The sequence below is a fragment of the Mandrillus leucophaeus genome, unplaced genomic scaffold (genome assembly GCF_000951045.1).
Source record: "Mandrillus leucophaeus isolate KB7577 unplaced genomic scaffold, Mleu.le_1.0 Scaffold928, whole genome shotgun sequence".
Classification (NCBI taxonomy): Eukaryota; Metazoa; Chordata; class Mammalia; order Primates; family Cercopithecidae; genus Mandrillus; species Mandrillus leucophaeus.
The window spans coordinates 529965-542143 of NW_012110119.1; the positions used below are offsets into that span (position 1 = coordinate 529965).

Below are 12179 nucleotides of genomic sequence, written 5' to 3' on the forward strand. Positions count from 1 at the left end.
GGCCACACTCCCCAAGTTTCTAATTCAGTGGTTCTGGAATGGAGCCAGATAATTTGTATTTCTAACACGTTCTCAACTGATGTGGATGGTGCTGAATAGAACACACTTCCAAGAACCACTGGTCTGTGCAAAGCATACCACATATTTTCATAACTTATTTTTCTACTTTTCTGTTGTCCTTCAAAGAAAATGGGCAAAATTCTCATTTCTGCACTACTGCCTCGGCAGTTTGTCATGTAAAATTTTTTTAAAAAGAGAAAAAAAATTAAAAACAGTCACAAAGTGATATTACAGGTTACCAAACCAGAGTTTCCAGGCTCTACTCATTTTTTGTGTGAAGATCAATAGATATTAGTGCTTCAAATGAAATCACACAAATGTAATATGACTATCTAGCACAAAACAGTGATTCCTTTTCAATTGCAAAACATTCATAAAATAAATACTTTTCCCCCATCAAAGTCTCTTAATACTCACCTAGAAAAAGAGGAGTGGTAGTCATAAAATAGCAGGAAAAAAATAACTCACTTGCCACACAAATCTTTATTTTTCAATTTTTTTTTTTTTTTTTTTTTTTTTTTTTTTTTTTTTTTTTTTACCTTTTTTAAGCCAAAAAAGGCACACCTAGAATCTAAGCAAGCTAAAGGCAGATTGTAGTGCTTAGATTGGGAACATCATAATGGAATTATTTTTCTTCCTTTATTTAATACGTTGACAAAGAGAACAGGCACAGCATAGTATCCTAAGTAGGGCATAATCTGTGTATGCAGAGCTGACAGGGCAAGTTGAGTGAGGCTATGAAGGAGCACCTCACCTGTTCTAAACCTGAGCAATTCCAAAGAGGTTAGGGTCACGTTGAGTAAAACATTTGTAAGAACAAATTAACACTCGGAGAGGCACCAGCTGCAGATTCTTGCTTATCTTCCAGTCCTAAAAAGTAAAGATTAAAAATAAAATTTAGTCAGTGTTCAATAAATATTTTTCATTAAAATAAATATTTGCTTTCTCACAGGTTTCAGAACATTGATTTCTAAAGGACGCACTATTCTATTTATGCTTGATTTGCTCTTTTCTCACACATAAAAACGCAAACTTAACTAGCTAAGAAAGTCATACTCAAATGCTAAACAAAATCCAAATGATGAAAGATCATGTATGCTTTTATTCAAACATATCATTATGTAGTCTAACCATAAAGTGTTTGAAATGAAGGTGAAAAAATGATATAGAATCTACACGAACCTGACTTTTGTCCTTCAGGGGTATTAAATTGATCAATCAGTAAATATTTACTGAACTTCCTAATGGGCATCTTGGTTTTACCTGCCCACCATGTAGTTCCCATGGAAATTAATCTTCCTAAAATTCTTTGTTCACTGTCTGCACTATTCATTAAGATCTTCACTGGCTAGGTCTCAAGCAAGTTGCCTAACACATGAATTAAATTTTTGTACTTCAAATATTCCTAATCTTACTTCTTAGTGTACAAAATAAGCAGTCAAAACCCTGTTAGCCAATTTAGTGTACATATATTGACCATTTATGTTTGAAATAATGGTAACCTCAAAAGCTTACCATTTCTATGTTTTATAATCATCTTCCGAAATCAACACAGCTCTCAGTGAGAGAATCCAAAAGACTCCCACAACTGGTAACTAGGAAATATTTAATTGGTTGATAATGCTACTTAGTTTTACCATGAAACCATTTGGCCAATACCATCACAACCCACAATGAGAAATTTGATGGCTGTTCTGTTCACTCTTCCACAAAAGAACTCTTAGATCCTATTGAAAGGTTCAAACAGGTAAGCACAGTTATTAATCCACCCTTGAGACAGTAACAGCCTTTTAACCTTGGTGATATATCAGCAGGGAGCCAAAGTCATAAGTCATATCCCCTTCACACCCATCTCCAACAGTGGCTGTGAAGCACTTAGAGGATACACAGCACTATCCTAACCGTAAAATACTTTGGATGAAGGTGAAAAATGGTACAGAATATCTACAAACCTGACTTCTTTCCTACAAAGATATTAATTCATCAATCAGCAAACAGGTACTGAACTCCTCAGTGGATGTCTTGGTTTTTCCTGTCTGGGATCCATTTCCCATTGTACTGGCACAGAAGTCCTGTTTTTCCTTTGGGCAACTACCACTCCTCCAATCTCAGTGTATATGCTGGGGGAGTGAGAGAGCAACTTTTCTCACTCCCTGGCTCAATATATGACCAAGCAACTCAGGCCCAGGCAATGACTCAATTGCTTCCCTCTGACAATGGTGATTATTCTCGGGTAAGCACATAATGCAAGACAGTCCAAAGAAGCCAATGAACATCAGCCCCAGGACTTTCTCTGCATCTATTGAGAGAAGGAAGCTCTCCCTTTACTCCCAAAAGACACAATTTAGGCAGCTGCTACTGGAAAACAAAGCCAAAACAAAGGAATGCAGCGATAATAAATAAAGGACAGATTCCCATTGATAAATTTGGAAAACTAATTTAGACATGACAAAATCTTCGACTAGATTCATCCTTGGACCTTGCTCACTGCTTAAGTTGGTGTATGAGCTGGGTTTCTTTAACTTGCAACCAAGAGTCCTGACAAATTATAATCTACCTAAAATCTGCACAACATTAGGCAAAGTGTCAGGCTACAAAGATGTACGCAAACAATCCCTGCCTCTTAGCATCTAGTTGGAATCTTAGCATCTAGTTGGAAAGACAATAATCATACACACACACACACACACAGACACACACACACACACACACACACAAATAGAAACATATGGCTCGGTCCAAAGATAGGTTCTACATGAATGCAGAGAAAGGAGATACCATAGGCTGCATATTAAGCAAGATTTCACAATATAAGAAAAAGGTGAGCTGGGTTTTGAAAGTTGACTAGAATGTATCTGCCTAGGGAGAAACCAAAAGGACATTTCAGGAAGGGTGAACTATGAGAGCATAAATTCGAGAATGTGCACATTGTATTGGAGAAACAATACAGTATAAACTATAAATAGACCATAAAATGTTAAATCATGGAATATCAACAATACATTAGTCAAGAAGTAAAAAGATTTCATAAGTATTTTTGAATGACATACACATATAATATTTCAAATCTACTCTATAAGATATAATATTGATTCCCTAACTAGATTATAATGATAATGATTAAGTGATGAAATTGTGGTTGGAGAACAAATGACAAAAGACAGAGACTAAATATGGTCTTTTCCTTTTCCATATACTAGACAACCATCTCACCCAACCAGTTCATCCTGCCTACTTCTGTAACATATCTCAGCCAGAATTAAAGAACTATGGAAAATAAACTGTGCTACATACATTTTCCTCAGCTCCTATTTAAGAAACCCAAACAAAAAATAGAGCCAGGAACCAACAGGAGGAAGTTAGAGAAAGAAACAAATATAAACTAAGGAAACAAGTTAGACATCTGATTTGCTTTGTCCAGTTTCTTCATGAGGTGAAAAGTTTATAATAGAAAGTATTAAAGGCATTTTCTATTTCCAGTGTGGTTTTAGCCATTTCCCTCGTGTCATTAAGACATTGCATGGGCAGAGTTTAGGTTGGCTCTTATTGCAAGCAGGAATGCAAAGTGTCTGTGTCCCTCTTTCTCCTTCTTGGGGGAAACATTGTTTAGTTAATTAGAATAAAATGAATATTTTGGTGAGATTTTTAGATTGAGATTGAGATTTTAGATTAGATTGAGATTTTTAACGAAAGGCCCATTGTTAGTTGTATAGTGAACATGAAACTTTGAAGTTGATTATTCTCTAACTTAATAATTTCTATTTCTTATACAATATTTTTCAGGGCTATGAATTGTTTTCTAGAAACTTAACTGAGAAAAACAACTCAGCATAATTCCTTGGTATTACACTTTTCCATCTAGATTAATAATCTCTAGTAATGTTTGCATGACATGAAATTCTCGTACCACCTTACCACTTGCTGCCCTTTTAAATTTGTATTTCTATTTGTGGCATCATTGCAACTGTATCTACTGGTACGACATATGTCCATTTGAAATGAGCATGTTACAAAGGAATAAAGACACTCCCTGTTATAGAAGACCTCTCTTCACAAACCTCAATTAACAAAAACTCATGATTTTGTCAAAGACAAATACTGCTTTTGTCATTGTTTATAGATAGAAATCAAAACACTCAATGAAATATCCTTTCTGTCAAGTCAAGGTCAGTGAATAGGAAAAGGAGTTGGTCTGTGATTATATATGCTTTTATTTGGAAAAAAATATCATTCTAGCAAAAAGCTTCAAAAAGTGAAATGCTATAATACAGTTTACTTTTTCACTCATTAATATTTGCATTATTTTCTAAAGCAAACACACACATGATTATATTCTCTACATATTTTTTTAAAAGTAGTTTTCCACTTTAAATTCAAATATCACTCTTTGCTAAGTTTTATGTTTGTTGAGTGGTAGAATTGAGAAATTTTTAAAAATCATTCAATGTAATTGGTAACCATCACTGCCGTATTTTAAACTTTGAGAAATTAAAAATTATTGCAATATATATTTATATAGCACAGTAAAAAGTTTGGATAAGATTTCAATATTATATGAAGCACAAGGAATAGAAAAATAGCATAACATGGTTTCCTGTTTTCTCAGGAAAAGGTATCTCGGTAGGCAAAATAATGTCCCCTCCAAAGATGTCCACATCCTAATTCCTAAAACCCATGAATATGCATGTCATCTCACATAGCAATAGGGACATTGCAGGTTGGGTTAAATTAAGGACCTTGAGGTAAGAAAGTTATCCTGGACTATCCAGGTGAGCCCCATGTAATCACAAGAGTTGTTAAAGTGGAAGACAGAGACAGAAGAGAAGGTCCAAGTGAGGTGATATGAGAAGACCCAGATCTGCCAATACTGACTTTGAAGATGGAAGAAAGGAACCATGAGCCGAGGGATATGGGGGGCCTCTAGAAGCTGTCAAGGGCCAGAAAATGGTTCTCCCCAGGAGCCTCCAGATGGAAACCCAGTCTGCAAAATCTTGATTTTTGCCCAGTGAGACCCATGTTTAATTTCTGATCTACTTGACTGTAAAAAAAAAAAAAAAATACATTTCTGCCAAGTCACCAAGTTTTGGGGAATTTGTTAACAGCTTCAATGGAAAACTAATACTGTTATCATGTTCCAAATTAGCGGGACCTGAAAAGCATAACAGTGGCAGCCCTCCCTGCTTATGGAATCAAGACATTTTCATGCTGGAAGAGACTGGTCTAACCCCTTCATTGTCCAGGTAAGGAAATTAGTCCTGATATAGTAAGAAGGTAGATGGTTTACCTTAGGCCTCATATTTCAACGCAGAGACAAGATTAGAATCTAAGTTCACTAAATTATAGATTAGTGTTAGTCATTGTATGATTCCCAGGCTCTTTCATTAATGAGGATTTCTATTATAGTTTAATAGCAACTACAGAATGGTTTAGAAGAATGAACAGTTGTTGGAAAGTGCACATGTTTTCAAATAACATACTGAAGAAGTACATTTCTTTTCTATGCCAATCTGTCTCCAACTAAGGGTTAAACATATTCACTTGAATTATCCAGGCATCACTTGAAACTCAACATGTCTAAGATAAAACTTGGGGTCTTGCCTTCCAAACCAGCTCCCTTCTGGACTCCTCTTTCTCCTTCATACCCCTCAGAGGTTTCCCATGCTCAATCAATCAACGATTTATATTGTCCTTCCTTCCTTATGATACTTTCCTTCCTTGCATTTCCACCATCACACCTTACACCCACAGTAGGCAACCACTCCAACTGGCCTCTTATCTTCAGCTTCTCTTCTCTTCAAACTTCAATTAAGCCAGCACACTATTGCCAAGTGACTCTTTCTAAAACACACCTTTATCACCAGCTTTCCCCTACATGTTCAGTAGGGTTTCATTTTCAATCAAGATCAAGTTCAAACCCCTTACTTAGTCTAATCCTTTGATAGGTTCATGGCATGGGACCTCAATTTTTTAATAATGTCTCCTCTGGCTACTCCTATCCACAAACCAACCAAACTGATTCACTGCCCTATGAACATGATTTATTCTCCTCCCTACCATTCTCTTCTCCTAAAATGTCCTCTTTGCTGTCTTCTCCATGTATCTGAATTCCACCTATTTCAAGGCTATATACAAGTCCCAGCGTCTTTCTGGGCTCTTCCCAGACCAGACAACCTACAGTGATCTCATCTTCCGCTTTGAATCCTAAAGTAATTGGTCTCTATCACTCATTTAACATCTAGATTTTATTGCTAATATCTTTTACATCTTTAGCATTTAAATTCAGATTTTAAACCATTTGGACAGACTAGGTCCCCTACTTATTTGCATTGTACTTAGCATTCAGTTCCCTGTTTAAAGCAGGCCCTCAAAAATTTATGGAATGACTAAATATAATTTGTCACTGCCATGCCACGGTGATAAGTGACATGAGCACTGCTCTGAAGTTAACTACTCCATTTAGCAAGGGTAGCCATACATTGGGATTTGCCAAGGACAGTCCTGTTTCCTGTTGTTTTTCCAGCTACTAATAAAATCCACTTTTACTCTCAAAAGCATCTTGGCTTAGATGATACATTATATGGTCATTCCACCCTCAGGGCCGTTTGGACTGTGATAAGAACAGAAACCACAAAGAAAATCCTGTCATGTTCCAGCCAGCCAGCCAGCTAAGCAGCATTCCCTCCCCGACACAGTGGTCCTGCTCTCCCACAGCACCCTCTGCATAATCAATATCCTCTGAATTTCACAAGGGATGTTCAACATTTTGATGATATACAGCTTCAGAAAACTAAACTAAAGCTGAATACAATTAAGATTATTTGGAAGAAAGAAAATTGTAGATACAGAATACTACTGTGACTCTATCCAGCAGTTTAAGAACAAAAGAGAGAGTTCTCTGAAAGGGTAAGAGTATTCGAGGAGTTCTCATAGGAGTAAAAGTAATCAAGACACAGTGTATGAGCTCATTTATGCTCTAATTATTTTGCTATTTTTGGAATAAAACAGTAAGAAATATATATCCATTTTAATTTTTCTAAACAATAAATACTTATGACTTTCATGGCTGTTTAGAATTAGAAATGTAATGCTTTTTGATCCTCTTAGTACCTAATGTATGTTAACTTGACCAACCATGGCATAAATGTTTTAAAACCTACATTCATTTTCACAGCTGACTGGTTGAAATGATCAGTTTCATAAATGAATGTCAGTGGTATCTTAATAACCTTTTACTGCAAAGTAAGATTTTACTTTGTAAGTAATGAGTAAAATTATTAAATGTAATCCTATGTTTCATTACTGGCAGCTTGTCATAAAAAAGGAATTAAAGTTACAAATTTTCATGTATTTTCATAAAGTAGATGAACGTTTTTTGCTCATGTATAGGGAGACCTACTCAGTCTAATCTCTTTTGAGGGTAGTTTTAATTACATTACATCATTTAACACAGGGTTGAGAGTTCATGTTCCAAACCATTCCCTCCCTAAATTATTCAACTTTAAAGGAATCTGGGGAAATGTTAAGTTCAACTAACGAGACTATAAGAAATGAAAACTATTAAATGCATGTCTTGGGTACAGGATCACTCAAGTGTCTGGAAAGAATTTTATGAGACTATTTAGGTTACGTCTAAGTCATTGTTCAAATACGGGCAAAGTTAGTACTAACTAAAAAGGATAATTTTTTGTTGCTATTTCAAAGATTTATACCATTAGTAGCTAATATTGAAATATCAACTACCTTTAAATTATTGATCATTTTGTAATTGCTAAGGACTAACTCAACTTTGATGGCAGAACTATAGCATTTAGAAAAAGACAAAGGCATCTGGAGAAATTATGATCAAGGTCGATATTTGAGACTGAATAAAATTGTTTGACTATTTTCCAATCCTCATCTCATTATTTCATAAAGCAAGCATGACATAATTTTACATTCACCTGAATAGAAGCAATTACAATTTGATATTTGGTTGTTCTGTGTTTTATGTTGAGAATAAAGACCCGTTTATCATCCAGTGTCTCCCTCCTTTGAGTGTAAACCCCGTAAGAAGCAGAACATTGGGTAAAGCACAACAGGGGCAACCAGACGTTGGCATTATCAAATATGTTCTCCCTTCCTGATAAAGCATTTGCTATAAAGGTCAGCAGTCTCTAAGTTTAGTTTCTGAAGAGATAATTAGCAAATTAAAAAATTTTTAACAGAAAGAAAGGCTTCCAGGCAAACTATTTTTTTTTGTATAATTGCTGTCTACTTAACATAAAAATCTAGAGACATATAAAAGCAATTGTTTACCAGTGTGGTTAATCTGATTATCATCCCCAAGTATTCTGTGCATGTTTTCACTCTGTTTCAACTCTGGAAACATGGAACTTAAAAATGGCATTTAATTTTTTTTAATTGCTAATATCTAGTAATGTATATTTAAATCTCAATTTTCTTTATCAATTTTTAAATATGTTAAGCATCCTTAAATTTATTTAGCATGATTAACAAGCTGTACACATTTATTCTAATTCCATTGTCATATACTTTTTTACTATCATATACTTACTAAATATTATTAGTTTAATGATTTTTATAAGGCTAGAATCAATGTTTTTTTCTTAAAATTTTTATTAATCATTTACAAGTAACAAAAACCCATTATGTATAAACACATAAATAACATTTTTGACAAATAGCTATTTTTATTTTTTTCACATATTAAAACCCACTAAAAAAAAACCATTTTTCTAACCACCAACAACAAAAATCATCAGTGAGAAGAGTACTGCTGCTTTACATTTTTCCAAATCTCTTCAATGTCTGATGACAGACGAAAGCTGGATTCTCATATCTGCTTTTGCATTCAGTCTTTTACAATATCACACCAGATAGCCTCTCAAAAATTCCTCTGCACACTCATGAAAAAAATGAGTGAAAAAGATAAATGATGGCCAGGCGTGGTGGCTCACACCTGTAAGTATTTTGGGAGGCTGAGGTGGGCAGATCACTTGAGCTCCAGAGTTCCAGACCAGCCTGGCCAACATGGTGAAACCCCGTCTCCACTACAAATACAAAAATTAGCCAGGTGTGGTAGTGGGTGCCTGTAATCCCAGCTACTCAGGAAGCTGAGGTAGGAGAATTGCTTGAACCCAGGAGACGGAGGCTGCAATGAACTGAGATCGTGCCACTGCAACAGAGCAAGACTACTTCTCAAATAAAAAAAAGGAAAAACTATAAATGATGAAATGATGTCTAAATGTTATAAAAACAGCTTTGACCTAGAATACCCTTGAAAGGCTCTTGAGGACCCCCGACCACACTTTGAGAACCAATGCTCTAGACGAATCTCTTCATTTTACGTATAAGGACCCTGGACCTCAGAGAGAGTAAGTGAGAAACTCAACATCACACAGCCTGTTAATAGGAGGATACAGACATTAGATGGTTTGTCTCACTTCTCTTGGTTTAGGTTCTCAATTGGAAACCTGGGAAATACACCCTAATGACCTGTCCTATTCCCTGTAAGTTGCAAAGATTGTCACAATATATTTATTACCCTCTCCCCAACATTTCTTTAATAAAAGAGGTAATCAACAAATTTGGTAAATTTTGCAACAGGCATACTGTGTTTGAACCTAAACTACAATATTTGAATTCAGGTCTCTATTTGAACAGAAACACTAACGCAAATTCGACTGCATCCTACTCCATGCAAGCTAGTAATGACAAACTGTACAGTAAATATCATAGGTAAATATGGAAAGCAGATTACCCATAATATCAGTATATATCATATATGCTGTGTCTAGAATACAATTCAATGACATATTTCAGAAAAATTTTCTCAAGTACGGTCTGAAAGGGTGGTGGATACATTAAGAAATTGCAAATAAATTGGCAATCATAAGATCTTTTTTAGATAAAATGGAGTTGTTCTGAAATGTAGACATTTTTCATTCCCTAACCAGACCTTATTCTTGTGTTTTTAAAGAAAACCAAGAAATCTTCTCGGCCACCTAGAGATGATTTCCTTTGTATCCCACCAGATGGTTCAGATCTTCTTTAAATGGATCATAGCATTGTTCTTTTAAACAACACAGTCCCCAGAAAAGCTGGTCCAGAGGAGGAAATTCTTCCCAAGGAACCCACTCCCAACTTTCATTTTTTTCAGGTTCTACATTCTTTGGTTCTGAATCATGAGTCACATCCACTTCTCCTTTCATTAATATAGTAACGTAATGGTAATTCTCCTTCTCAATGAAAGAATTCACAACTGAGGCAAAGCGAACATTTTTCAGGTGAAAAGCTGCTTCTTCCCAGATTTCCCTTTGGGCACATTCTTCCCAGGTCTCACCGAACTCCAAATGACCTCCAGGGAGTTGGAAACTGCTGGCTCCAACCGAGCCTTTCCTCTTCCCCAGGAGGACGCAACGCGGATGCTTGCAGCTGGTCACCACCACTCCGACTCTGACTCTGGGCCGCAGCCCCCGTGGCTCTGCACTGTCTAAAATCAATGGCTTTTACAAAGCAAAACTATTTTCCTTTAAAAGTTTTTTCTTGTTATGATTTTCTGACACTCCCATGCCTTCTGCCTATCAATATATCTACATGTGTAAGTCTACGTTTTGAGTTATTTTCCCTTAGTGCTTGAAAATAGAAAGCCATTGTTTTTTCTGGCATCTATTAGTGTCAGTGAGAAATCTGATGTCAGTTCATTGCTGCTTCTTTGTAAGTGATCTATCTTTTCTTAACATTTCATCTTTAGCTCTTAATAGTTAAACTTTGGTGGTATATAGTTTTACCAAAATGTGTCTATGTATGGATTTGTTCTTGTTTGTTGTGCTTGGCACTCAAAGTGCTTTTTCAATCTGAAATTGTCTTTTTTCAATATTTGAATATTTTCTGCCATTAGCTAGGACATTCAAAGGGTGTAGATCCTACCTAATGGGTTTTTCTTTTAACCATTATGTTTTTAATTCATGCTATATTCTTATACCATTATGTTGATGTTTTTATAATGCCCTCAGTCATATTTAATTTATAAAATTGTATTCTCTTTTAATTTTTAAAGTGAAATTATATAGATATCAATTCTCCTTATTTTCCTACTCTTGCTTCCAAGTTTGTTGTTTCCTCAGTGATGATTGATGTTAACCTGTGTGTGTGTGTGTATGTCTGTGTGTGTCTCTGTGTGTGCATGTCTGTGTTTAAAATCCTGTAAGAAAGTTCTATCTATCTGACCTGAATGACCAGTGGTTCTATTTTCTACTCTGCAAGTCAGCAGAAGAAAAGCTTCATCTCTCTTTCACATGACAGTGTTTCAAACATACAAAGGTAGCTATTGGGAGTAATGGTATCATCATCAATCAATAAATTTATTTGTACTTTCTCTTATGATTCAAAATGAAAATGTGCATGTTCTCGTGCAGGAAAAAGAGACAGAAGGTAGTATTAGGAGGTGTCAGGTAAGCTAAAGTCCTAATTCTATTATTTGATAGATTTGAAATTTGTGAACAAACTACTTAACTTTGCTTAGTCTTAGTTACCTCAACTGTGAATAAAGACAATGAAAACCAAGTCACAAAGTTAATATGAGGACCAGAAACTCTATTACTTAAATGTCATCCCCTGAGGAAAGTTACCTCTAAGCCTCCACCAAAGTAATTGTTTGTTCTGTCTGTGACTCCATAGCATGGGTATATAATGCTTTATGATAAGGCTTCTAACGTTACATTTTAATAGTCTGTGATTTCCTCAATACCATGAACTGCATCTTATTCATCTTTGGATCCAGAAAGCTTAGCACAGTACCTTGCATATAGTACGAACTCAATAAAGATGTTCAAAGAAAAAAATATAGAAAAAGCATTTTGTAAGTGGAAAACCACTACCATTACCCATCTTCTAGTTGTTTAAAACCTTTCATATCTCCTCTTCTTGGTTTACTCATTCCCTTAAGATGATGGAATAGATAAGGCTCATCACGCAGTAACATTCTATTGAAAATTATATTAATTTTTTAAAGTAGCAGTACCTAATCACAGCGTTAAACTTTTCCTGAATTGGTGTACAAGACAGACTAATATTACATCCTCCTTACTAGCTCTTTCCACAGCCTACAATCATGCACA

General features: G+C 35.4%; 1 protein-coding gene and 1 pseudogene across 1 annotated transcript in view; both read right to left on the reverse strand.

Moving 5' to 3' along the window:
• Positions 1-586: 586 nt before the first annotated feature.
• Positions 587-12179, reverse strand: part of LRRC69 (leucine rich repeat containing 69) — a 120630-nt gene continuing 109037 nt past the window's right edge. The window contains exon 8 of the mRNA XM_011970095.1: positions 587-930. Within this exon, the coding sequence (XP_011825485.1) occupies positions 820-930 (111 nt within the window). The 3' untranslated portion in view covers positions 587-819. The remainder of the gene's footprint in view (positions 931-12179) is intronic.
• The window catches only part of LOC105532037, a 5502-nt pseudogene continuing 3387 nt past the window's right edge, over positions 10065-12179 (reverse strand).